We start from the raw sequence: 27727 nt of genomic DNA on the forward strand, positions 1-27727 counted from the left end.
GATTCACTTGGAATCATTAGAAGCAAACTTCCTGATGCTTCTTGGCTCTTCAGACAGAAGGTTCAGACAATCCAAGCATCAAACAGGCATGAAAGATCCATAGGTGGAAAATATGGGAGTAGGTAAAAGCCAAAGTAAGGGGCTGGTCCTTTGGTCACAAGAATTTTATTAGCCCTACAAGATGCCCAAATGGGAATGAATTCTAGGGGAAATGAATGAGAAGTGTTACTTGGGAACTAGAGGTGATAACATTACACAAGAACTTTGAAAGCTTTCTTAGGGACAAAGCCAGTGTGAAGTGGGTCTGGGGGTAAGTAACCAGGAAGGAGTGCAGATGGTGAGTTTTTAGCCTGCTTTCGATTTCAAGATTCCCGATGGTGAAAGGAACGTTAAATTCTATAAGGCAGCATAGAGAGAGAACGTAGTCAGAGAGTTTTGTTTTTCTCTAAGAATTACAGAGGAATTTTCTGCCAAGGACAAGGGACAAGTAGGCAGGGCCGAGTAAATAAATAGAAGAAACAATCAGAGAACAAGAGGATGTAGAACAGCTTTGGATCAGGAGGACAAGATACCAGGATAGCGTTGGCAGAGAGAAGGGATTCTTGACCCATGAAATCAAAGGAAGCTAAAAAATAATGGTTGTGAACACTGTTACATTTTGTGGTGAAGGGAAGATAAGATACTCATCTATACGTGGCAAATTTCTTAGTAGGTATCAAGTGAGAGGGGGGTCAAGATTGGGGACCGATGGAAAAGTATGAAAGAGCTGATACTGGGATGAGGTGGACAGAGAATGCAGGGAGGAGTCAAGTGATCACGCCCCCGCCCCGCCCACCCACCACGTGCTGTTGCCAGCTCACAGAACTACCAGTGGCTGCTCTGGAGAACCTGCAAGCTGCTCAGCAAATGACCCTGGTATGATGCCACTTTGTTAAACTCTACTGGGAAAGAGGCATGAGGCCCTCTTCAAACAGCTGGTACACGGGAGTCACAGGTGCTGGTGGTCAGAGATGGCAGAATTTGAGCTCCTAAATTATACTGGGGAATATGATGGGTAGGTACACTGGGGGCATTGGCTAAAAATGGGATGTACCCTTGGGAAACTGGGGACAGCTAGAACAGGGGACATACCTTTCCCTGGAGGAGGGCATGGCAACCCACTCCAGTAGTCTTGCCTGGAGAATCCCCATGGACAGAGGAACCTGGAGGGCTATAGTTCATGGGGTCACAAAGAGTTGGAAACGACTGAGGGACTAAACACAGCACAGAAAAACCTTTGGGTAGCCATACTGACAGTCACCCTCCTTCTGGTCTGAAAATACCTCTGTCCAGAATCAAGCCTGGGCACACGACTCTGCAATAACCAGAGGCTGTCAGTTGTGGCCAAGGTGATCATCATCGTAACACCTATGAAGCACTTTCTAAGCACTTTACAGACATTGAATTACTTATCTATATTTTACAAACAAGAGAGCTGACTATCTGGGAGATTAATCAACTGTCCAAGGTCACACAGAGCTGAGATATGAACCCAAGGAGTTGGACGCAGAGATCTGTGGTCTTAGCCAATAGGAGCAGCTGTCACAGAAGCCGCTGCCTACTTCAACCTCAACTTCACTGCAGTCTGACTTGAGAGCAAGACAAGTCAATGTCTGGGGCCAGGATGTCTTCCCAGCTCTTCTGGCACAAGTGGCCAGGCTACTGGATCAACCATTTGAGCACCAGATGACACAGAATAAAGTCTTACATTAACAGTCTGACCTCATTCCACATTCTACTACAGAACCCAAGTCAATTGCATGGAGGAGTCGTGGTGATTCCATTTTTGACTTTTTTTTTTTTTTTTTGGTGGGGGGGTGGGGGAGGGATGGTGGACAGGGTTATGACTTTAGTTTGGAATTCAGTTTCAACAGAGTTCTAGAAGCCAGCAGCAGTATGAAGATGCTGACAAGTGCTGGGGTTTCTGTTCCTGGGAAAAAGCTCCTGCTCAGGGGGCGGTGGGTGAACCCCACAGACCCTGCTTCTAGCTATTTTAAGAGGCTCTTTCAGGACTATGTGGGTTAGAGCCACTCGGATCTCAAAGCAGGGCAGGTGTGAACTGTTTGTGAGTCTGGCCAGTCAGGAAGCAGACAGCTGAAAAGCGGAGGCCCTGTGGATGCTCACGGCAGATTACCTTATCCCAGGGCTCTGCCTGTTGGGGAAGGAGCTGGAGGACCAGCCCTGGTCAGCCTTCTCTCAGTAGCCATAGCTAAGCTGGCCAGAGCAGTAGCCACTGGGGCCTCTGGCTACTCACAGTGGGCCAGGTCCCAGCTGTATCCCATAGGGCTTTGGTTTGAGACTTTGACCTAAAATGTGGAAAGGGGCCCTAAGTGGAAGGAATGATGGCCTAAGATGCACTCCAAGGAGAGAAGAGAACATCCCATCTGCTCAAGATCTCCCTTCCTGGTTATGGCCAGTAGCAGTTAACTTTTATTGAATGTTCCCTCATGCATGGTACTCTGCTAAGCATTTGACATGCGTTATCTTACTTGACCCTCATAAAAGCTGTATGTGGCAGGCACTTTTATCCTCCTTATTTTATAGATGGGGAAATCCAAGATTTGAGGTAATCTGCCTAAAATCACACAGCAAAGCCAAGAGCCCAACCTAGGCTTTACTTCAAACTGCATGTTCTTAACTAAAACAATATGTAGTATCCCGTCCCCTAAAGGCCACAAGACAATGTCTCTTTTCTCACAAATGCTTTCCTCTATCTCAGTGCATTCTTGGCCAGAAACATCTCCCTTACAGCTTCCAAATGCAAAGACTGTCTTGCTCCGAGGCATCACCCTCTAGGACTGGTGCAAGAGCAAGTGTTCCTGCGCTCCTGCCAGGCCACACCTCATCCTGGTACCTATTCTGCCACAACCACCCCCTCTGCATGGGAACATGAAAGAGCATGTTTCCATCTTCAAAAACCTGGGCTAAGGACTTCCCTGATGGCGCAGGAATAGGAATCCACCGGCCAATGCAGGGGATGCAGGTTCAATCCCTGGTCTGGGAAGATTCCACGTGCTGCAAGGCAACTAAGCTGCGTGCCACAGCTACTGATGCCTGCACGCCTAGAGCCTGTGCTCCATGAGAGAAGCCACCACAATGAGAAGCCCGAGAATCACACGAGGAGTAGCCCCTACTACTGCAACTAGAGAAAGCCCACGCAACAACAACAAAAAAGCAATGAAGACCCAGCGCAGCCAAATAGGGGAAGAAAAAAAAAACTGGGCTAAGAGAAACCTGCTCTCTAAGCCATTAGAGGCTTAAGAAAGCACGTGAGAAGCAGTGGGTGAGCCAGGCAAATGGAAAGTACTAGAGACTCGGGCTGGAGTCCAGTAGGAGCAGTACAGGGATGAGGTCAGCAAAGGACACAGAAGGCAGGAAGTATGCCTGGGAGCTCAGAAGAGTAGATATAAAAGGCGAAACTGAAAGCTAAGTTGAGGCCAGGTTTAAAAAGTGTTTTAAAGCCCACCAGGCAGAAAACTGAGCTTTCTCATTCAGACTAAGGGCAAGTCCTGGGCTTATGATCAGGGTCACAGGATGAAAGGGAATTTTTTTTTTTAAGGGGATTTTAAAAAGAAGAATCTGACAGTAGTGTTTAAGGTAGAAAATAGGAAAGATACCAATTATACTGCCTATGACATATCTAATACTTTGTGCTTTTTTTAATGCTCCTTAAAACTAGAAGAAAAATATGTTTTGCTATGAGTCACCTACGGGGGGTCCTGAAGTCTCCTCACCTAGCGCTTCCCTTCCTTACACGGGAGCCAGAGCTGCCAACCTGGGCGTCAGGACAGAAGAGCCTTCTTACATTGCCTCACATGCAGGATTTATTTATCTGCAGACAGAACTTCTGCACAAGGTACAACATCTATCCCAGCAGCTGGGACACTGAGTGATCCCAAGCACATCACAGCTCCTGGTCCCAAGACCTCTTGATTAAAGAACTTCAGTTGGATACAGGAAAATAAAGACGAAGTGATGGGAAGGGCACCTCTTATCTCCTTCAAAACCTCTTTAGAAAGGTTTTTACAATTCTTAAGACAATGATGCGAATCTTTGCTAAAATGTCAGGTCACCGTAGCGCACTCTTTGGTGGCTGCAATGACCCCATTCCAAAGCTGGACAGAGGCTGAGCACAAACAGGATTCCTGCTGGGTTCTAAACCCATAATTTTCTACATATTTGGTTGAAGAAATGAGGGTAGAGAACTGGACTGGGAGACAGAGAACAGGGTCGAAGATCAGGTTGCACCACTAATAGCCATGAGGTTCTTAGCCTCTTGGACTTTTTTAAATGAGGGGTTCGTACTAGTTGATCCCAACAAACCCTTGAGCTAATTAGGTTCATTTGCCTTGCTTTTTGCAGCACAGCTTACCATACACCACATCATAGCTAGAGTAATTTTCTTAAAATACAAATTATATCCCTCAATGTATCTCATGCCACTTCCAAGCAGCACGTCTCCCATTATGCAAACCCTGACCCGCACAACCTGCCCGCCGCCCTCCCTGTCCTGTGTGCTCCGGGACCCCGCCCACGTCTCCTCCATCACTGAGTTCACATATGTGTTCTTTACCCCAGTTTTCACTGGACTCACTCCTACTTCTCCTTCACTTTTCAGTGAAGTGTTACTTCCACAAAGAGGGTCCTGACCACTCTTTCTCAATCAGTAACAGTCCTTTGGGATGGCCATTTAACAGTTCCTCTTCTTGGCAGTATCTATCAACTTGTAAATTTCAAGCTTATTTCCTCCGGACTGTTTAACTGCCCTCTCCCAAGCAATGTATGGAAGATCCACAAGGGCAGAGACTGGTTTTACTTTGTTGCTTACAACTGGACACCCAGGACCCAGAACTGGGTAAGTATTTGCTGAGTGAGAGGTGCAGAGGATGCCCACAGAAGCCAGCAGGCCTACTGTTGGGGCGTGGGGGTCGGGGACCTTCCAAGCCGGGCACTTCGTGTCCCTCCTGTTCTTCTACAATATCAGACCTCTTATCTGTCAGCTGCTTTTGCCCTTTCTGCTTCTGGAAACATGCTGCCTCCATGTGAAAATTAATGGATACCCATCTTTACCAGTTCAGTGGTTGTTCAGTCGCTAAGTTGTGCCCGACACTTTTGCGGCCCTATGGACTGTATCCCACATCAGGCTCCTCTGTCCATGTGGTCTCCAGGCAAGGACACTGGAGTGGGCTGCCACTGCCAGTTCAGAGATGGTGACCAAAAAAGCAAGAGCACGGTTTCTGTGAACGTGGATGCGACTCCAGCCCCCAACATTCGCCCACTGTCGCTCACTCCACACACTCATAAAGAGTCGACAGGAGCAACTTGAAACCCAAACCCTTGGCCTCTGGAAAACATGCAGAACTCCCAGGGCCTCCCCCGGAAACGCGGCAGCTCTTTCGGCTGACAGCTGACTAATCTCCATGCCGGATAACTTCCGAGCAGGGGAGAAGCCCGATAACTTGTGAACCCTGTGCGGTTGAAAGGCAGCGGCTTCCTCTCCGAGTCCTCACACCAAAAAGCGGTGGATGCTTTTTTCTGGTCACGGTGTTTGGACCCTCCAATTGTTCAAGTGCCAGAGTCAAAAATAAGGAACTTTCCTCACTTCATTGTTGCCTTTCTGCACAGAGGCTCATTCACTAGAATGTCAGAGGAGAAACAAAGACAGCTGACTGTTTTCTCTGCAAGTGTCTATAATTAGATTCTCATGGAGAACTTGGCGGCAACAGGGCTTCGCTGGACAAACACCTCCCCCCTCAATACACACACACACACACACACACACACACACACAGAGTCTCTCTCCTCACTCATCTCGACGGAGACCCACACAAAGCAGTCAGTCACTTACCCGCTTCAGCCACGCGAAATGCTTGTAAACATCAATGTCCCCATCCATGCTGGGCACCCATGTCAGCAGTTAGATTCCTTGGTTGAAAAAGCCCTCTTTCTGGCCAGATACCAAAGTCTCTCCTCTTTCTTGCCTCTGCCCCCTCCCTCTCAGGAACGTCAAGCTGTGTTCAGATTTCCCCACACGTCCCTGGCCTGCGTCCTTCAGTCTTGCCCTGAGAGGTTTCAGAGACACAGCAGCTCAGACCAGACCGTGCTGCTCCCGTATCCGCCCCCACAGACGCACACAGGCACCAGCTCTGGGACGCAGAGCCTGCAGAGTGAGGGAACCTAGCAAAAGGTGGGGGAGAAAGACAGACTTGGACAAGAGTTGCACACACACACACACACACACACACACACACACTCTTTTTGGTGATAATACCAGAGGCTGCCAGAGGGAAACAGTCCTGAAGAAAATTCCTCGTCTGGCTTCCCCCTTCTGGAGTGGCTGGAACTCATTAGGGAGAGACCCCGGTTTCCTGTCTCTGCTTCATTCTGCATTTACCCACAGGCTCCCAGCTGCTCTTGGTTTATCTGGGACTGGGGAGAGGACTAAAAATAAGTGCAGCTCTTGGAGGACTGCTGGTTCCCACACACAGCCTGACCCCCACCCAGCAGCCCACGCCTACCCCTTCTCTTCCAGGCCGGCGTCGGGCTGTGCCCTGAGGGAAGCTGATTGTTTCCAAAAAAGAACAGATTCAGAACCAGCTCCAGTTAGGCTTCTTGGCCCGGCTGGGGGTTTGCCATCCTGGGCGCTGGCGGCACCATCCAGTGTTGCCGCCTTGGAGAGCTCTGCTCCCAGCCGTCGCTCCGGGGCTCCCTGAGGCCGCATTCTGCACAGGGACAGGTGGGAAAGAGCGAGTCCCAGGCCTGCCTCGCTGGCGGTCCCCACCCCAGACGTGTGTCCGTGAGGTCTAGGGAGCGCTCCGGGTAGGAGCCCTGGGGAGGCAGCAGCCTGAAAAAACGGGGAGCTGGGCCTGTCTTCCTACTGGCAGGTCCCATGCTGGCTTTCCAGGGTGGTCTCCCCAGCACTCCCCACATGCTGGCCCCCTCCTCTTCACATTCCCACCTCCTTTGAGAGCTCTCTTAAAAACAGCTTTTCTCCCTTGCCCAACCCGCAACATGTGGCCATTGGCTCTGACTGGTTATGAAAGCGGTCTTTGATGTGGGTGCAAGGGGAACTGTGGTTACATGCAAGGGCTCTGAGCTCCGCTGCCATAAATGACTTGCAGACACACATCTTGTGACTGCGTGGGCCTTCCTGGCGCACCTTGGGAGTCAGCAGGGAGTTTCCTGGAGCTCCTAGCCTGATGAGAAGGCATGCCGCTTATCATGGTATCTTCGCTGTCCACAACCCAGAAGCAGGGCCTGAGGACAAAGCAGAAAACACGCACAGTCCCCCGCAGGCTGGTCCCGTCCACAGAGGACACAGAGGCGGCAGGAGGAGGGCTCTGGCCAGCAGCTGGCACGAGGGGGAGGAGTAGATTCCTGGAGACACACCCAGATCAGAGGCCAGAAAGAAAAAGCAGGCTCAGCTGCCCATGCCCTGAGCTCTCAAGCCGCCTTCTGCCTCTGGCCCAGTTCCAGAGTGCAGTGCAAGCCCTACTTGCTGAGGTCCCCTGACCTGGATGAGGGCAGGATATGCTAGTCAAGATCCCTAAGGTTGCAGGGGTAGCTGGACCTTTCTTTTTTTTTTTTTTTCCCCTGTCTAAAAACCTGGAAAAGTCTTCATTTTGGTCAATACACATTTGCCCAGCATCCAAAGCAACTGAAACCAACTTCCTGCTCTGGGCAAATGAAGAATTTCCACGTGCCACGTAATAAAGGTATTTCTGGGGTGCTGGGGAGGAAGAAGCAAAGTCAATTTGAGGGTCTGTATGGGGAAAGGCCTGTACACCCTTGGAGAAAGACTGGTATCCTTTGGAAGGTTCCAGTGTGAGAGGAGAAAAGAGAGGACTGGACAGCAATGTAGCTGCCTTCCACTGCATGTGGGCTGGCTCCCTGCTACCCATGCCCCTCCCCACATCACTGCCTGCCCTGTGGTACTCAATCACACCTGTTCCCACTTCAGACAGGAGGACATGTGTCTGAGCTCTGATTCACATCTCTAGTTTCTACACCTAGCACAATTCTTAGCACACAGTAACAACTTCAATGATCTTTGAATGAAAGAATGAGGCTCAAATGGTGAAACTGGCAAGATAAGCCTGAAACTACTTGGAGGGAATGAGCTCCCCAGAGGTAAAGATGCTTGACTCAGAGACGAGAGATAGGGTCAGCTTCATCTATTAGCTCAACTCATGTGTGATGAATTGGAGGTTGAGGGGGGTGGGCAGGAAAAGGGGAGAGAGGGGAAAGAGAAGCGGGAGGGGAGGAGGAAGGGAGGGGGAGTGAGGGGAAGAGGAATGGGAGGGGACAGGGAGAAGGGGAGCACAGGAGGGGAGGAGGGAACGGGAGGAGAGGAGACAGACAGGAGGCAGGAGGGGAAGAGAGAAGAGAGTAGAGAAGAGGGGAGGAGGGAGGAAATCCAGATAAACTGCAGCTAAATTAATTTTATATTGTAATTAACTCAATCCACAAATAGCACTCTAAAGGCGTAGGATCAAACCCATAGCTGTGTCCCCTCACTCAGAAGCCCACCCAGCCAGGGGCTCCTTACAGTGAGTCACAGAGGGGCTTTGGGGGATCAGACAGGCTCTTGACTACATCCGTAAAATGTATACAAAGCACTACGAGTATGTATAAATCACTATTTCTCTGAAATAGTTTTCATCAGATCATCAAAATGATCCATGACTCCCCAAAGATTGAAAGCCTGGGTTTTAGCCCATCTAAGTAGTTACTTGGAAAGGATTAGGCTGCCCTTATTAAGCATGGTGGGGGTGGTCCCACTTCTACTGTACTGCCCTGCGAGGCAGAGCCTCAGGGACTCCCTGGATCCATCACTAAAGAGAGAAGTCTTCAGGAGCCACACAGGATACACCAATAAGATTCATTACGGTAACCCTATAGCCCTCAGAGCCTTCCCAAAAGCAAGTCAAGGTCAGTGAGACTCAATTCATTACTGTCTGGAACATGAGGCAGCCAGCTGAAGGCAAAGAGCAGGCACCTGATCATTTGCGGGAGTGAAAACACACCTACGAGGCCAGAGCCATCAGTGAATTCATCCCAGGGTCCAGCGGGGAGACCTCAGGAGAGCTGCTTATCTGGCTGGAATCCCACGTATGCGGGAATGACTGTGGATGGAGTTCTGAGATTTGCTCCTCCTGCTGGTGGCCAGGAATCAGGCACAACTATGGACAGAGAAGGGTCATGAGCTAGTCAGCTGACCTCTGGCCTGCATCCTGAGCTCCAGCTCAGGGCTGAGCCTTGGCCTCTGGGCCATGATGATAGGTGCCAGGACACCCTGATACATCAAACACAGGCTTATGTCCTTCAGCAGGCATGCTGCACCATGAGCCTACCTCTGGGAGAGGAAGGGACGGCCTGAGGACCATGGTCCTTTGGGCTGCAAGGTCCTGCTTGTGCAACAGCATCCTGGCCCCATAGCCCAGGTACCCACAGTGTCCAGGCATGAAGACCCGTCTCCAAAATGGGTAACAGAAGGGGCGGCACACTCTGCCTGTAGAGGGCCAGATGGCAAACGTTTCAGGCTTGCGGGCCATATGGTTTGTTACAGTCGACTCTCTCATTTACAGCACAAAAGCAGCCACAGCTAACGTAGAAGCCAGTGAGGGTGGCTGTGTTCCAGTGACACTTTCTGTGTGTGTGTGAACAGTAAGATTTAAATTTTACATCATTTTCACATCACAAATTAGTCTTCTTGTGATTTCCCATCAATCACTGGAAATCACAAAAAATCATGCTTGGCTTTCAGGGAATAACAGATAGGCAGCAGACCAAATACAGACCCTAGATTGCTGACCCCCGGGTGAGGATATGTCTCTCTATATGAGGATGATGTCTCTCTATAATGAATCTCCAGGGACAGAGGGCACTCTTGTAAAAATGCAGATTCAGGCCCAGCAGGTTGGGAATCAGGCCAGAGACTGGGCATCGCTAACAGTCTCCCCATCCTGCCAGTCTTAATGACCATATTTGAGGAGTAAAAGGAAACTATTTTCAGAAGTTCCTTGGAGCACAGGCTACTGAGCAGTTTGCCTGAAGTACAACTCCTCCTGAACCTTCCTACCTGCCTGAAAGGGCAGGACGCCCAGCGCTGTGACTCTGGCATGCCCACTTTGCAGGCAGAGGGTGGGCGGGTGTCTACATGCTCAGACCTCAGGTCATGCTAACCCGGCAACATCGCCCACCATGTCCCCTGGGCCCGGAGCAGGAAATTGAGCGGGGAAGGATTTATTTGCTCTCCCACCAGTGTTTGCACATTCTTGCTCATTTATAAACATTGGTTCTTAGGGGCTGAACTAGTCTCGAGTCAGGTCTGAAAGAATCCAGATCTCCAGAATTTTAGTAAGGTGCAATTACTTGGAAGAGGGCAAAAAAAAAAAAAAAAAAAAAAAAAACCCAAATTCAGGAAAATTAAAACTGCTAAGTTTGCAATGGCTGAAGGCCCCAGTTTGGGGTGTTATGCCAGGAAAAAAAAAAAAAACTTTCAAAATCCCCAAGGTATAGGAAACCTCTCTAGGACAGGGCCTGAAAAACACAGGTCAGGAAATGGAGAGCCATCCTAAGTAATAGTGTGCTAGTAAAAGGCACTGGGATTAAAGGTGTCTGGAGAGAGCTTCTTAGCTTTGATAATGGAAGGTCAGACCTCTGCTCCCAGGACCAGCTGTCATCCCTCTGGTCTCCTCCCCCAAGGAGAAGGGCGGGGGCACAAGCAGTGGAGGCATCCCAGGCCTATCCTTTGTCCACTGGCTTCCAAGGAAAATAATTCTTTTTGCCAGCTGACTCAGGTACACTGTCCAGCAACTTCACTAATGAGAGGAGCTTATGTCCTCTTTCAATGTGGCTGGCTGGGGGTGAGCGGAAGCAGGCAGTTATTTTTCTCACAAAGCGGGTTCCTGAGCTTTAGACTTTCCAGCATTTGTCCCTGACTCCCACCTAGTGGCTTTTTCCAGTACTGCACAGAGACAAGGGCCCTCCTCCAACCCGCACACCAGGCATCAGGAGAGAGGACAGGAGAGAAAGTACCTACAAGTCTGAGCTCTCAAGTTCACACCTATAGCAGGACACACACTGGAAACTGACTCACAAAGCCTTCATTTTTTTTTTCTTTAATGAAAAACAATCACCAAATTTCCCCTTTTCTAACATCCAGAAAGCCAACATTTTCCTATATAATTCCTGCCTGTAACTTTTCAAAATGAACGCATTTGCCACACAAATACCCCATCCATCCATCTCTCACTCCAGGCCCTAGGTGGAGGACAGAGATACAGAGAATTGCAGGACAAGCTGACGGCTTATAATTCATAAAACAGCTTCCTCCATCCTTTTTTTTTTCCCCCTAAACTCTGGCTTTTCAATATGGTGAACAGATTTGCTCCTCTGGCCAGAATGAAAGACTGCAGGCTGACTCTGGCAGGAACGCAGGGGCTTTGTTTGAGGAGCTGCCATCTGTGACAAGGTGGCTGAGCGGATGGGGGCTGGTGGGGGGTGGCCATGTGCCCTCCTGGGTCTGGTTTATTTCCTTATTTCTGGAGAATCTGGTTAAGAAGGTAACTGAGGGCACATGAATATCTGATATATAGACGGACAGAGGTGAGACCTAAGATGGGATTCACCTCCCCGGACCAGCTGAGCAGGCTCAGAGGAGGCTCCCCGGTCAGGGCATCCCATTTCACCGCTCCAGAGATGACGGCTTTGGCTGAGCCCTGACATGGAGCAGCTATACCAAGAGAGGTTCCCTAATTTGTCTCTACTTTGCAAACTTAAAGGTCCAGACTGAGGGACTTCTCTGGTGGTTCAGGGACTAAGAATCCACACTCCCAATGCAGGGGGCCCAGGGTTCAATCCCTGGTCAGGGAACTAGATCCTGCATGCTGAAACTAAGACCCAGCACAGTTAAATAAATAAATATATTTTTAACAAAAGTCCAGACTGAGGAAGGCAGGGACTGATGGTTACCAGGGGGCTGCTCTAAAGCCCTTAAACTGCAGAACTGGAATGCGTGGCCAGATCCTACAGAGGTATTGTCAAACCAGCTGTCATTTCCGGTAGGGAAACTGAGTCCCAGAGGAGGGAAACGAAGTCCACTCACATCCACATGAGGGTGGCATAGAGCTGGCCTTTTGGCTCATCCCTCCCTCCCACACTGCCTCACCTGGTCCATTCCCTTCCACCTGCCTGAACACGCTGAGCAGGACACCTGCAGCCTGGCCAAGGAGAGCCTGGGTTCCCCTGGGAGGCCAGGCCTGTTCCATGAACCCCGCTTCCAGAAAGTAGCACAGAATACAGTCCCTCTGGAGGGTCTCTGCCAAGCTCTCCCCTTACCCACCCTCCCCTCTGCTGCTTCTGGGTTTGTCTTTGCTCAGACTTTAGTCCCTGAAACCTCAGGTTTTCACCAAAAAATCCCGTGGACCCACATCTGAAGTGATTAAACAGTGGGACAGTCTGATGCCTTGTGGATGAAGAATGTGTGTACCCGGCTATTAGAGAAGCCCCCAGAGATGCTCCATCTGGAGACTCTGCTGGCTCTAGTATTGCTTGGGCACCTCCCAGGAACCAGGCTCACTGGGTCTAATCACCCCTCCCTTTCTCACTCAGTTCAGTTCAGTCGCTCAGTCATGTCTGACTCTTTGCAACCCCATGGACTGTAGCACACAGGCTTCCCTGTCCATCACCAACTCCCAGAGTTTGCTTAAACTCATGGACATTAGGTTGGTGACGCCATCCAACCATTTCATCCTCTGTGGCCCCCTTCTCCTCCTGCCTTCAATCTTTCATAGCATCAGAGTCTTACTGGTTGGCTTCTCACTAGTTGGCTGTTTCCAGCTCCTTATGGGCTCCACTCCCCCTGAGAGCTTCACCCCTAGGTCACCACAAGCTTACCTGCACGGAGGGGAAAGAGGCGGCCTCTTTTTGGAACTCGCCTCCATTCCCGTCACAGCAGAGATGCTGTAGCCTTCTGGCATGGGCCTCAGCTTCATCTCCTGAAAGTCCTGACCCTGAGCTTGGCCTGGTCTGCCAGCCATGAAAGAGGGGCTCAATCTTATACTGTCAAAGGCTGGCCTCATTGATGCTACTCTGCAGGCCAGGCTCCATGAAGCCTGCTTGTCTTGGACTTCAGGAACCTTTCCTGTACAAAAGCCCTGTCCAAAGCTCCGTGGTGTGCCACCAACTTTGAGGATAAGCCCAGAGTTCAGACACAGATACTGAAACTGTGCCCCACAGAGTTTACAGAAGCTAATAATAGAAATTCCTGAATTTGTCTTATAGAACAACAGATAAGGGAATAGCTTGTTAAAACTCTTTTGCTTATAAACTGCCCTCCTTGATTAAGCTGACTTGGTCTATTTCTTTCCTTCTATTTTCCTCCCTTTAATAGCATATCTTTCCAGCTTCACGCAGCCCAGCTGTTTTCCAATTACTTGGAATCATTACCTGACCAGCATGAGCTGGGCAGGGGCTGGTTGGCACCAGCCTAAAGCTGAGTCTGTGCAGATGTCTGAATGAATGGCCTTTTGACGTCAGAGGATTGGAGAACTCCACCCTCAGATGATGCTAAGGGTCTCCATCTCCAACATGCGGAAACGTGAGTCCAGACGCACCTGCACAGAACACGGATTTCCTCACAGTCACCTCTCCCCTAAGACCACCCTGCTCATCCCATAAACACCCCAGCTCCCTCACCTTCAGTGAGGCAGATCTGAGACAGAGTCTCCTGTCTTCTCAGCTACCTTGAGAATAAACTCTTTCTTGGCTGTAAACTGTGGTACCTCAGTGTTTGACTTGCTGTGTGTCAGACAAACAGATCTGGTTGGGCAACAGTACTGTTCCTTTCCCAGGTGGCTCAGTGGTCAGGAATTCACCTGCCAATGCAGGAGATGCAAGAGACACAGGTTCAGTCCCTGGGTCAGCAAGATCCTCAGTATTCTTGCCTGGAGAATTCCATGGACAGAGGAATCCATGTGGTCACAAAAAGTCAGACACGACTGAGCATGCACTGCTCCTAGAACAAGGGAATCCAGGCCCTTCATTCCTTTTATCACTGAAGCCCCAGAGGGTCTCCAGCATAGAGAGCTCCCCCCCACACACACTTCCAGACCTAAAGCCTACTCTTCCTGCCCAGAAAGGGAGGATCCTATTTTAGGCCCCAAAGCTCTGGAAATATGCTCACAATCCAGTACCCCTGAATCCTGGGCAGTTCTGTTCCACTGTATCTTTACCACAAGTCTGGCCTATTTATAACTTTTTCCAGGCCAAGGATCCTTGCTGCTGATGGCCACTGTGCCCACCCCTGCCAGCACCCAGCAGAGGAGGAACCAGCCCCACTGTAAAGAAACACAGCTGCCCATAGACAGTCTTTCTGACCACAGTGCACTAGGACCAGAGCTCCCTCACCACTTAAGACGTAAGGGCAGGGGCCCAGGACGAGTCTGCTGCTTGCTGTAACCACCAACCACTCCCCGACATCCACCATGGCCCCTTCAGCAGCCCCTGTTTCTGTGCACTACAGTCGCCATCATCTGAGCCTGAAGATCCCCATTGCAGCTACTGATGAACAGAAGACTGCGATTCCTACCATATGATCCTCTCCCCTCTCACCACAGCTAATTACTGGCCTTTGGGTGGACACCTGACCCAAAGGCAGCTAGTCCATAGCTGAGTGTAAGTGAGAATGTCTTTAATTTCTATTTCTTTTGCATTTGATATTTCTTCATATACTTGGAGGACTTAGTCCAAAAATTCTGAATTAGGTCAATGAGATTCTCTCCTTCAGGGGTTAACACACATACACAGAAAACATGAACTTGTCAGTCAACAAGAAGACTAACATCAGACCTAAAGGATGTATGGCAGTCACCGTGAGCTCTCTTCCTAATGGCCATTCGTTTCCCCTACTTCTTGGTTCCTCCCTGACAGAGGTTCCCCTCCACTGTGATGAGAGTGCCAGCCTCCCTTGCAGCTAGGGTACGCACATGCAAACAAATCTTGACCACTGGGACCATATGGGAAGCTGCTGGGAGGTTTCACATAGAGGTTTTCCTCCCCAGTTTATAAGAAGAGGACATGTTCTACCTCTGGACACAACTATCTGTGTGAAGGGAGGCTGCCCAGAGATGCAAGTAGCCTTCTTGCAACTTGCCTTACTTCTTAGGGCAGCAGTACCCCAACCTTTTTAGCACCAGGGATCAATTTCATGGAAGACAATTTTTCCATGGGTGGGGGTGGGGTGAATGGTTTCAGAATGATTCAAGCTCATTACCTTTATGTGCCCTTTATTTCTAACCTAATGCCACTGCTGATCTGACAGGAAGTACTGGTCTGCAGCCTAGAGCTTGGGGACCCCTGTGTTAGGGGACATGCCTGAGGAAAAACCAACCCCTGAAGATGGGGAGGGAGAAAGATAAGAAAGGTCAGTGTCTATAACGTCATCCCAGAGCCACTGATTTAACCCTGGGACCACCCATCCCTGGACATTTATTAGTTACATATAACTAATACATGTATTATTAGTTATATGTTAGTAACATAACATATAATGTTAGTGAGATATAAACCTCCTTACTGTTCATATTTTATTGAGAAAGAATCCCCACTGACAGATGTCATGAGGCAGGGCCGGGTCATGCTAGGCCAGATTATGACAACTGACGTTTATGACGAAGGAGAACAGTGCAAACATCCAAGATACCATGAATGAGAAATGAGAGCCTGGCTTCAAGCTATCTTATTAGCCCCAATTCTGAGTCACATGTGTTTTTGTGTGTCTTTTTTGTGGGGGTTGGGAGGGTAACAATTTGCGTGAGTCTCTGGTTTAAGGCAGTGCTCTACAAACTTTAAAGTGAATATGAATCACCTGGAAATGGTTCAGCGGATTGGGGAGGGGAGAGGCAAAGTCTAGCTATTTTTTTCTTTAAGACAAGTTATCAGGGGATGCCAAAGCTGCTGGTCCAGAAACTACAATTTGAACAGCAATACCTTCTAATTAAAAGTATCAAACTAGACTTCCCTGGTGGTCCAGTGGTTAAGAATCTGCCCACCAATGCAGGCGACAAGGGTTTGATCCCTGGACTGGGAAGATTCCATATGCCACGGGGTAGCTAAGCTCGTGCACCACAACTGCTGAGCCCAGGCTCCACAAAGAGAAGCCACCGCAATGAGAAGACCACGCATAGCAACTAGAGAGTAGCCCCCCTCACCACAAATAGAAAAAGCCTACACACAGCAAAAAAGACCCAGTGCAGCCAAAAATAAAATAAAATTTTAAATAAATAAATGAAAGTACCAACCTAAGGCAATCTAAAATTAATCTGAAGAGGAGCTGTGGGTTTGTTCACTGCCTTGAATTCTATTTCCATACAGATAAGACCCGCTATGGACTGTGTGTGCACCAGCTTGTAAAATGACTTTAAATCTGGGAAAACGAAAATACACACAGGTGGTCTCCGTCCAGAATCAAAACCCTAACAACCAGCCCTGGTATCTTGGAATGTTTATATGAACTTTTGACCCCGCCCCCCTCAAAGTACACCACTCATAGGTTGCTGATGGCCATAATTACTCCAAAAGATTTATGAATGCAACAACTTTTAGAAACATCTATCCCAAGGCAAGCATTTCCCCAACTGTTATAAAGAGACACCAAAACAGATCTGCAAATCTGAACGCAAGCTGTTTTCTGGGATGGATCTTGCAAAACCAACCACCACTACTTTTAGATCCAAAACAGTTTTTTAAGAACCTCTTTTGGTAAATTATAAAAGTTAGATCCTTATTTCTAAAAAGACTGCAGATGAATACAAATCAAACTATAAACCTACTGGGGAGAGTATACAGGTGAATATTATTGGTCAAGTAGGACCTTTCTAGAAAGAAAAGAAGCTCAAACAGGAAAGATAAAATTACAATTCTTTTATAATTTAAAAAAAAAAAACACCAAAAACTACATTTAAAAACGAAAGTGAGGAAAAGGAACACCACAAAGCAAAGAGCTAGTAAAAAGTCATTAAATATAAGAAAAGCACTAAAACCCAAATAGGGTCAAGGAGGCAAGAATACAGATGCTAACAGATCAGACTACAGCAGGCACAGCCAAGAGACTCAAAATAACCACTGGGTTGCATATATGAAGAAAATATTAAAACTATTTTCTTAACTGGCCTTTTAAAAAGGATCTTCTACTGGGACTATGTTTTATAACTTACATATATTAGGACAATCTCCATATATGAATATGTATATTTGGAGAATGAATTTCTTTTTTCATATTGGGGTATGAGATCAAAAGTTTGGAAACCATACAGAAGAATAAATATCAATAAGCTTATTTAAAAATTCAGCCTTTCTACTAAACAAGGGAATAGAAAGATAAAATGAAACTCTTTTTCCTATGAAATTAGCTGTTTTTTCAATCTTAGTGCTTGTTGTTGATCAGGATGTACCTCAAACCCTGCCAAAGAAAATATAAATGGGCAAAATCTTTCTGAAAAGCAGTTTGGAAAAAATGTGTCACAAGGCTTAAAGATATTAATACCTTTGATCAGAGTTTGCCAGACTTAGCAAACTGCATGAAACACACTTATTAAAAAATATCATTTAGCTAAAATTCCAACTTAACGGAACATTCTGCATTTTATCTGTTAAGCCTGCTTTAACTATTATTCTACTTTCACGAGTCCATCTGAAGAAAATATTTAGAGATAAATATTTCTAGACAAAGACAGTCTCTACAGCAATGCCACGTTAATTCAATATTAGAGGAATGGCTACATAAATTCAGGCACATCTGTGCAAGGTAAATATACATAGTCACTGCAAATTATGTATTGATAGTCTGTCTTTATCCTGCTTCATGCAGATATTCACAAGTTTTGCTGAAAAAATGTTCAGTATTTCCTGCCCTGCACTGGCTAGAAATGGTACATATTATCCAATACATGTGCACCGTCTCACCTTTCTAAAGTTTAATAAGCTCTGAGTTCTAAAATGCATCTAGACCCAAGGATTTCAGGCCAATGAATTATGAACCTGTATCATTTTCTTGAGGCTTCATAAAATTTTCTGTAAACACTGCAGCCTGAGTCAGTGCTAGCAGGATTGCAAGGAGGGATAGATGTCCATGCCAGGAGTAAAGTGAGCTAGAGAGTCGCAGCCGCACAAAGAGGTGAGCAGCAGATGGTCAGATGGGACAGGGCAGAAGCCAGGACCAGCATCATAAAGCAAATACAGTAACAGCCAGAGCATGCCTCTCTAGGGAGGCAAAGGGGATCCTCTAGCTGGGGAAAAAGAGGACCAACCTACCTAAGCCATTCCCCGGCAATTTCCAACCTAGTTAAAAGAGCATGTGGAGGGCTTCCCCAGTAGTCCAGTGCATGGGTTTGATCCCTGGTCTGGAAAGATCCCTCATGCTGCAGGGCAACTAATTCCATGAGCCACAACTACTGAGCCCTCCCTCTAGAACCTTCGAGACAAAACTATTGATCCCACATGCTCTGGAGCCCGTGCTCCACAAGAGAAGCCACGGCAATGAGAAGCCCCCACACACAATTAGAGGGTAGCCCTAGCCCCCACCACCACAGCTAGAGAAAGCCCACACGCAGCAATGGACCCCACACAGCCAAAAATAAAGCAGCAAATAAATAAAAAGAGCCTGTGGAGAAGCAGGTGGGGGCTTCTATCATCAGTCTGAGAGAGCCACCAAGAACCGTCTTCATGCAGGGAAGGGATGAGAAGCTGGTCTGCAAACCAGAACTGTAACAGGCCCACCCAAGACCCACCCAGGAGCCTTCACCTTCCTCTGTGGGCAATCTCGGTTGCTGCTGTAACTAATTACCACAAACTCAGTGACTTGCAAGGACACAAATTCATTATCTTACAGTTCTGGAGGTCAGAAGTCTAAAATGGTTCTTACTGGGCTAAAATCAAGCTGTGGGTAAGACTGCTTTCCTTTCTGGAGGAGAGGCCAGTTTTCCAGCTCCTGGTGGCTGCCTGTGTCCCCTGGTTCTTGGCCCTTCCATCTTCAAAGCCAGCAGCGGTTTGGGGGTGGGGGTGTGAGTCCTTCGCCCATCCCATCACTCCAACACTGACTCTTCTGCCTCCCCTTCCTTTTACAAGGACGCCACCTGGATAACTCAGACCACTCTTCCCACTTTAAGTTCAGCTGATTAGCAACCTTAATTCCACCTGATTCCTTCCACCACATATGGAAACTTATTCACAGGTTCCGGCAATCAGGATGTAAGCATCTTCAGAAGATCATTATTCTCCCTACCACCCTGGCATGGACATGTTACAGAACCCTAGGTTGACAGCCTACGTTACAAAAATATTGAACAACACATATCATGAACATGATAAAGAATTCATCAGTGTTCAGAGGAAGGCATGGGGATGTGACTATCGACGGAGTCCTGAAGAGGAGGAGCTAGGGCACCTCGGATAAACCTGATGGCATTCCACGGGCCCCATGACTGCGCTCCCCCACCCAGGCCGTGGGCCTACTCACCGAGCTCTCCTTGAACCACTCCTTTATGTAGGCAGCTGTGGGGCCCGGGATCTGGCTCAGGAGGGCTGCCCTCTCCTGAGGATGCTCCAGCATCTCCAAGGCCAGCCTCAAGTCCTCGACGAGATGGAGCACCGGGAAGGGGTTCATGTAGGAGGCTGGGGAGGCCGGTCCAGGCTCACAGGTACCATCGCTAATATCTGCCCCTGTTTTAGTTCCTGGAACAAGAGAGAGGTGGGAATCCAAGTAAGAATGGTGGATGCCATGGGCAAGGAACTGGTAAAGAGCAAAGTTGGTGAAAGAGGAGGGGAGAAGGACAGATCAGAAGACTAGATGGCCACTTCGATCTCACAGAATCACTCACAAAGTGAACTTTGCAGAAATCATCTTTCATCCTGGGTTGGGCATGAGAGAGAAGATGACTGTGCCCATTGTGACTGGCTGGGGGAACCTCACATGCTCAGAGAAGCAGGAGGGCACAGCCAGACCTTACCTGCGACTAAGTACTTGTGTGCTAAAACAGTGAGATGCCAGTCCCCAGCTGTGAGATGAATAAATATGTCTTTGAACTTAAAGCGGTAAACTGTATGCACAGAGAGCCGCACATCCTTGTATGCCCATTCCACCCGCCTCACCCCAAGGTGGATCCTCACTCTGGGCTGGTCTAGTGACTTGCTCTGACCAACAGGATGCAGAGGAAGTGATGCTGTGTGGGATATGGTGAGGAGGAGTGAATCAAAATCTTTCTAGATCTTCCCAGTTGGGCGATTCTATATCCTCTGATACACTCACACCTTTGACGTGTATTTCACACTGTGTGTATCCATATTTCATCTCCCTTCATGGACTGTGAAGTCTCTGAGGGCAGAGCCCCTGTTATCATTGGCTGACACAGTTATCATGCCCCCTGCCCAGTAGACTGTGAGGGGAACTGGCTGAATGTCTGTATATATGCTTGGATGAATAGCTAAAAGCAAGAATGCCTGGATTTCCACAGAGATCTGGGATACTGGGTCAGCTTTTTCTAAATTGGTATGTCCCACATAGGACTGTGTTTGCCTTTCTAAACCCCACCATTAAAAAAGAAGAAGAAAAAAAAAGTCTTCTTTGCACAGATGGCGATATATTTTCTAAACCAAAACTGGGACAACAGAGTCTAACAAAGGATTTCTGTGCTTCTTTCATCAGTTAAGAAACATTTTAGAAAATATGGTTCATGGTGGAATTTCCAGGGCATTTGAATTGTTTATAAAGCCAACAGAATAAAATATTTGAAATCAGGACTCTTGCTGGAAAATGTGGGCTGTAGAGCCACCACATCCACAGTTACACTGCAGGCCTGTCGTCTAATTCCAGGTTCCTCTACTCTTTTCAAAGCCAACTTCCTACTTGCCATGGCAGTCTTTGGAATGAGAAATCCACACAGAAGGAAACAATTACTTTTAGATTGCTGGTTTGCTTTCTGAAAGTGCAGGTTAGAGGGAATTGTGGATCACAATCCACAAACAAGTCCGTGGCTCTGGGGAGCTAGGAGATGGCCCCGTTACCCCAACTCTGATGTGTGCTCACCACTTTCTGGCTTCTACAAATCCAATTAAGAGTTGCCTAGGAAAGGTCACAGTCAAAAACTTCAGGAAAGAAAACAGACAGAAGTGGAGCAAGACCCCCCGTCTCTGAACAAATGCTAAATCATGCCTCTCCATCCTGAACACACTCCTACACACACACACACACACGCATTTACAAATGTCGGATAAGTCAGGCCAGAAGTATGTGGGAAGACTGATTTTCATTCACTTTCTATCAGTGAGGCCTTGGACGAGTCCCTTCCATTCTGCGGGCCACTCCCTGCCCCCAAAGCCTTGGGATTTTTTTCTTACTATTCAACTATTGTATGTGTGTGTAAAGGTGTATGAGTGTGTGCGTATCTGTGTCCATTTTTGCATGTAATGTGTACATACATAAAAGGCTTTAATTTTTATTTCTTTACAATTTACATCAATATATAGGCTCAGAAAATGGTCCAAAATGGTGAAACTCCTTAGGCCTAGCACTAGCAAAGGTAACAATTACCCAGAGGACCCAGTTCCACATGCCACACAGATTCTCTACAGCCAACGGACTGCTTCGGAAAAACTACAGTCACAGAGGGAAACACATGAAAACAGGACTATCAGACGCAACAATTAAGCAACTGCATACCCTCATACCTGGGTTTAACAAAACAACACAGAAGTGACAATAACAGAAGGCAAGATGTTGACCCCTAAAATGCCTCTCAGAAAACAGTGGCTCACCTCCTGTTCAAGCCCTAATAAAGTTTCTCTTTGGGGGCAATCTCTCAATTACTTTATCTTGAACAATAAAGCATTCTTTGGAGAAGACAGATTAATACAAAGGGCTTCAGTTTTATATACATACTGAAATCCTCTACAGATGCCAGAGTCCCGCCTCCAGGGTTCTAGTTTGATTGGTCTGAGGCTGATCTGGGATAACGAAAAGCTCCCCAGGTGATTCCAGTGTGCAGTTTAAGTGGAAACCATTGACTAGCAAATCAAACGGAAAGGGCAATGGCACCCCACTCCAGTACTCTTGCCTGAAAATCCCATGGACGGAGGAGTCTGGTAGGCTGCAGTCCATGGGGTCGCGAAGAGTCGGACACGACTGAGCGACTTCACTTTCACCTTTCACTTTCATGCATTGGAGAAGGAAATGGCAACCCACTCCAGTGTTCTTGCCTGGAGAATCCCAGGGACAGGGGAGCCTGGTGGGCTGCCATCTATGGGGTCATACAGAGTCGTACACAACTGAAGCGACAGCAGCAGCAGCAGCAAATCAAATTAATCAATGCCAAGTTTTGAGGTTTAGAGAGGACACTCCTGAGAATTTTTATCTGAAGCACATTAAAACCAAAATTTAATACAGATTCAGTAATTGTTAGGGGGAGATGAAACAACCCAAAATGCAATTATAGGATTTTATCGAAAGCCTTTCAATGGTCATGTTCAAAAGCAACTAAGTATGTGTAGCAGTTATTAGGATTATTCAGAAATGTTTTGGATCTCCTCCACTTAAGCTCATACTGGGACAACCTTCTGCCCCTTGAAGCTACTCACAGCCACATGACTTCCTCTGACCAATAAACATGAAAAGTGACATCGTCACTTCTAGAAGAAGGTCTTTAGGAACAAGAACACAATTCCTTTTATCTCTTTCACTTGCTCCGGCCTCTGGCAATGGTGGGAACTGAATCTACCCATGTTCCAAAGAGATGATGACACAGACCAGAGCCCTAAGCAGACCTGGGGCAGTGGGGGAACTTGTGGTATAAGCTGTTCCAAGGCAACTGATACTGTGGGACTGTTTGTTACTGCAGCGTGATGACTTAGCCTGTCTTCATTTACATGATATATGTTACACAATTCAGAGATACATACATACAAACAAGGTACACTTTTTAAAAACGATCTTTATCAAACAAATGAGGTTCTTCGACATGAGATGAAATAACTGATGACAGCCTTGTATGTGAATTTTCAAAGTGCTGTGTTTACAACAACTTAAAATTTAAAATATGGACTCTAAAACTCTGCACATCAAAAGCATTATACATGTTGGTAGCTCCAGCACTACCTGGGAGTGTGGTGCAAATGCAGACTCTCAGGCCCCACCTCTACATTTATCGACATCCCCAAATGCTCTTCAACTGCTCTGGGATGCTATATTTTTATTCAGAAACTAGCTCTTATAATGACAGAAATAGTATGTTCAGATAAAGGTAAAATGCTTGAATAAAAGTATTATTTAAAATGTGCTGGTGAGACAAAAAATTCGTAATTTTCTGCAAATTAGTGCCTGTAAATACACATGTGACTAAATATTATGAGTACTTGTCTATTTGGGAATATATTTGGACATATGTTTTACCTAAAGGGAAGTAAAAAAGGAAGATGTAGAAACTTTAATGAAAGGACAAGAAAGCATGAGAAAAGAACAGAAATTTGGAAAAGAACCAACTGGAAACCAAAACACAAAGAATACAGTTACTCAGGTTAGAAAATTAAGTGCATAGGTTAAACAGAGAAGAGAATTACTGGAATGGAAGGTGGAAGAAGCTATTGAAGCAGAGGCGAAAGAGAAAATGGTTATGGATTTATCACCAATAAAATCTTCATTCGGGCTTCCCTGGTGGCTCGGTGGTAGTGAATGTGCCTGCGAAAGCAGGAGACACAGGTTCCAGCCCTGATCCCAAGAAGACCCCACATGCTGCAGAGCAGCTAAGCCACAAACACTGAGCCTGCGCTAGAGAGCCTGGGAGCCACAACTGCTGAGCCCACATGCTGCAATTATTGAAGCGCCCTAGAGCCTGTGGTCTGCAACAAGAGAAGCCACCACAATGAGAAGCCCGTGCAACATAACTAGAGACAAGCCCTCGCTGCAACAAAGGCCCAGAACAGCCAAAAATAAATAAATAAAATTTTAAAAAAATCTTCAGTCTTCTCAGTTTAAAGACACACATTGAGTCCCCAAAGGGATACATTAAAACAAATCCTAGCAACAACACAGTGAAACTGAAGACAAAGATAAAAGAAATTTAAAAGCAACCAGAGATAAAAGATATTCTACAATTAGACTGTCAAAGACTTCTCATCAGCAATAAGTCCCGATGACCACAAAATATCTTCAGATAGCGACCAACCTATAATCTGTACAAGATAAACTACCACTCAAGATTTAAGAATAAAATTAGGACATTTTTCACATAAGTGACGCGTGCAATTCATTACTGGCAGAGTATTTCTGAAGGGATTTTAAAAGATCTGTTTCATGAAGCAGGAAAAACTGCACCAGCTAAAAAGGAGGGGGCTAGAACAATCAATTCTGTCAGAGAAGTTGTTTAAATTGTTCATTAAACAAAATAAATACTGTCAGTTTAAAAAACCCGCATGGCAGGGGAGAGGGGCAGCTCTGAAGAGTGGTTGAACCCAGGGTCTGTTTCCCCAGGGCCAGCTGCAGCCACCCCCTGTCTCTCTTCCAAGACAAGCAGAAGAAAGACCATGTGAGAACACAGTGAGAAAAAAATAGTCCACAAGCAGTTAGAGAGGTCTTACCAGAAATCAACCCTGTTGGCACCTTGATCTCAGATTTTTCAGCCTCCAGAACTATTTTCCATTTCTTCTTGATGCTCTTCAGTGGTATACAGTATGACAAAATGCACATGACAGGAGTATTTATAGATAGCTGTTACTCAGGCGGAGCCTTTGAAATGGAGAGGAGCTGCAGCTTCACCCTCAAGACACAGATCTGCAGCCCCTTGGGCCCCATCAGACACCTCCACTGAAGACCCAGAATGGAGACCACTGGACCATATGGCCTGTACATTCTCTAACAACTACTTAGACCTAAGGTCTTTATTTCAACATTTTTCTTTGAGAGCTAAGACTAGTTTATGAAATATGGGATGATTAAAAAAAAACTTGGATTTTGAGATTCAATGGATTTAGTATTTTTTTCTAATTATGCTTTCCAGTTAATCTTTCTATGCCTCAATTTTCTGTCTGTAAAAAAGGGATAGCAACACTTTTTATCTTTCACAATTTTCATAAAGATGAGGTCAACTAATGCTCTATGATATCTGATAAAAAATAAATGTTCAATGAATAATAATAAATAGCACAATACTCAGGTGACTATAAATAAAGATGATACCAGAATACAAAACTATGGAAGACGGGGCACTGATGGGAATTAAAGCATTCTAACACTCATGTACTACTGAAGAGGAAGACAGAATTATTCTATAAAGATATTTGTATTTCACCTTTGTGGTAAGGATTCATACTAAAAATGTAAGGATGAGCATTAAAAATACAGAAATAGATGTTTGACTTCCTAACAGAGATATAAAAACAACTTGATCAATACAACAGAGGCCAGCAAGGCAAAACCAAAAACAAGTTAAAAAAAAAAAAAGTTAAAAAGAAACAAAAACCTAAAATGGAGAAATAAGCACATACCTATCTATATACTCCCCTTCAAGGATCACAGTCTTGTCATGGCAAAGGGGCTTGGGTAACTGAATGAAGCTATGAGCATGCTTGCAGCCACCCAAGACAGACGGGTCATAGTGAAGAGTTCTGACAAAACATGGTCCCCTGGAGGAGGGAACGGCAACCCATCCCAGTGTTCTTGCCTAGAGAATCTCATGGACAGTATGAAAAGGAAAAAAGATATGACACCAGGAGATGAATCCCCTAGATTGGTAGGTGTCCAGTGTATTCCCTGGTGGCTCAAATGGTAAAGAATCCACCTGCAAAGCAGGAGACCCAGGTTCAATACTTGAGTCAGGAAGATTGCCTGGAGAAGGGAATGGCTACCCACTCTAGTATTCTTGCCTGGAGAATTCCATGGAGAGAGGAGCCTGGCAAGCTATAGTCAATGGGGTTGCAAAGAGTTAACACTGGGGAAGACTGGAGGGCAATTACTAATAGCTCCAGAAAGAATGAAACCACTAGGCCAAAGTGGAAACAATGCTCAGCTGCGGATATGTCTAGAGGTGAATGTAGAGTACAATGTTGAAAGTAAAGTAATGTTGTAAAAGACAATATTGCTTCAGTTCAGTTCAGTCGCTCAGTTGTGTCTGACTCTTTGCGACCCCATGAATCGCAGCACGCCAGGCCTCCCTGTCCATCACCAACTCCTGGAGTTCACTCAAACTCACGTCCATAGAGTCAGTGATGCCATCCAGCCATCTCATCCTCTGTCGTCCACTTCTCCTCCTGCCCCCAATCCCTCCCAGCATCAGAGTCTTTTCCAATCAGTCAACTCTTCGCATGAGGTGGCCAAAGTACTGGAGCTTCAGCTTTAGCATCATTCCTTCCAAAGAATACCCAGGGCTGATCTCCTTTAGAATGGACTGGTTGGATCTCCTTGCAGTCCAAGGGACTCTCAGGAGTCTTCTCCAACACCACAGTTCAAAAGCATCAATTCTTCGGCACTCAGCTTTCTTCACAGTCCAACTCTCACATCCATACATGACCACTGGAAAAACCATAGCCTTGACTAGATGGACCTTTGTTGGCAAAGTAACGTCTCTGCTTTTGAATATGCTATCTAGGTTGGTCATAACTTTCCTTCCAAGGAGTAAGCGTCTTTTAATTTCATGGCTGCAGTCACCATCTGCAGTGATTTTGGAGCCCCAAAAAATAAAGTCTGACACTGTTTCCATTGTTTCCCTATCTATTTGCCAGGAACTGATGGGACCAGATGCCATGATCTTAGTTTTCTGAATGTTGAGCTTTAAGCCAACTTTTTCACTCTCCTCTTTCACTTTCATCAAGAGGCTTTTTAGTTCCTCTTCACTTTCTGCTATAAGGGTGGTGTCATCTGCATATCTGAGGTTATTGATATTTCTCCCAGCAATCTTGATTCCAGCTTGTGCTTCTTCCAGCCCAGCATTTCTCATGATGTACTCTGCATATAAGTTAAATAAGCAGAGTGACAATATATAGCCTTGACGTACTCCTTTTCCTATTTGGAACCAGTCTGTTGTTTGGAACCTGAAAAGTCAGGTCCATGAATCAAGGTAAATTGGATGTGGTCAAACAGGAGATGGCAAGATTGAACATCAACATCTTAGGAATCAGTGAATTAGAATAGACAGGAATGGGTGAATTTAATTGAGATGACCATTATATCCACTACCGTGGACAAGAATCCCTTAGAAGAAATGGAATAGCTCTCATAGTCAAAAAAAGAGTCTGAAATTCAGTACTTGAATGCAACTTCAAAAACAACAGAATGATCTTGGTTCATTTTCAAGGCACACCATACAACATCACAGTAATCCAAGTCTATGCCCAACCACTGATGCCCAAGAAGCTGAAACTGACTGGTTCTATGAAGACCTACAAGACCTTCTAGAAGTAATACCAAAAAAAAAAGGATGACCATTTCATCATAGGAGATTGGAATGCAAAAGTGGGAAGTCAAGAGATACCTGGAATAAAAGGTAAGTTTGGCCTTGGAATACAAAATAAAGCAGGGCAAAAGCTAACAGTTTTGTCAACAGAATACACTGGTCATAGCAAACACCCTCTTCTAACAATACAAGAGATGACTCTACACGTGGATATCACCAAATCAGTTCAATCACTCAGTCATGTCCAACTT

At 46.5% G+C, this 27727-nt stretch overlaps 1 protein-coding gene and 1 long non-coding RNA gene across 34 annotated transcripts in view; one reads left to right on the forward strand and one right to left on the reverse strand.

Moving 5' to 3' along the window:
- Positions 1-27727, reverse strand: part of PPFIBP2 (PPFIA binding protein 2) — a 156851-nt gene that overhangs the window by 79975 nt on the left and 49149 nt on the right. For 18 of the 33 annotated variants that reach the window (XM_069554508.1, XM_069554502.1, XM_069554518.1 and 15 more), the window contains one exon: positions 19559-19773. In XM_069554508.1, the coding sequence (XP_069410609.1) occupies positions 19559-19773 (215 nt within the window). Of the gene's footprint in view, positions 1-5887; positions 6252-6310; positions 6500-6557; positions 7053-7198; positions 7360-19558; positions 19774-27727 lie in introns of those variants that run through there. The other 15 variants (XM_069554534.1, XM_069554532.1, XM_069554536.1 and 12 more) reach the window with 8 other exon arrangements.
- LOC138420881 (uncharacterized) lies at positions 7470-13817 on the forward strand. Its single transcript, XR_011249351.1, has 2 exons — positions 7470-7754; positions 13436-13817. It is a non-coding gene; the product is annotated as an uncharacterized lncRNA (long non-coding RNA).

Source organism: Ovis canadensis, chromosome 15 (genome assembly GCF_042477335.2).
Source record: "Ovis canadensis isolate MfBH-ARS-UI-01 breed Bighorn chromosome 15, ARS-UI_OviCan_v2, whole genome shotgun sequence".
NCBI classification, from domain to species: domain Eukaryota; kingdom Metazoa; phylum Chordata; class Mammalia; order Artiodactyla; family Bovidae; genus Ovis; species Ovis canadensis.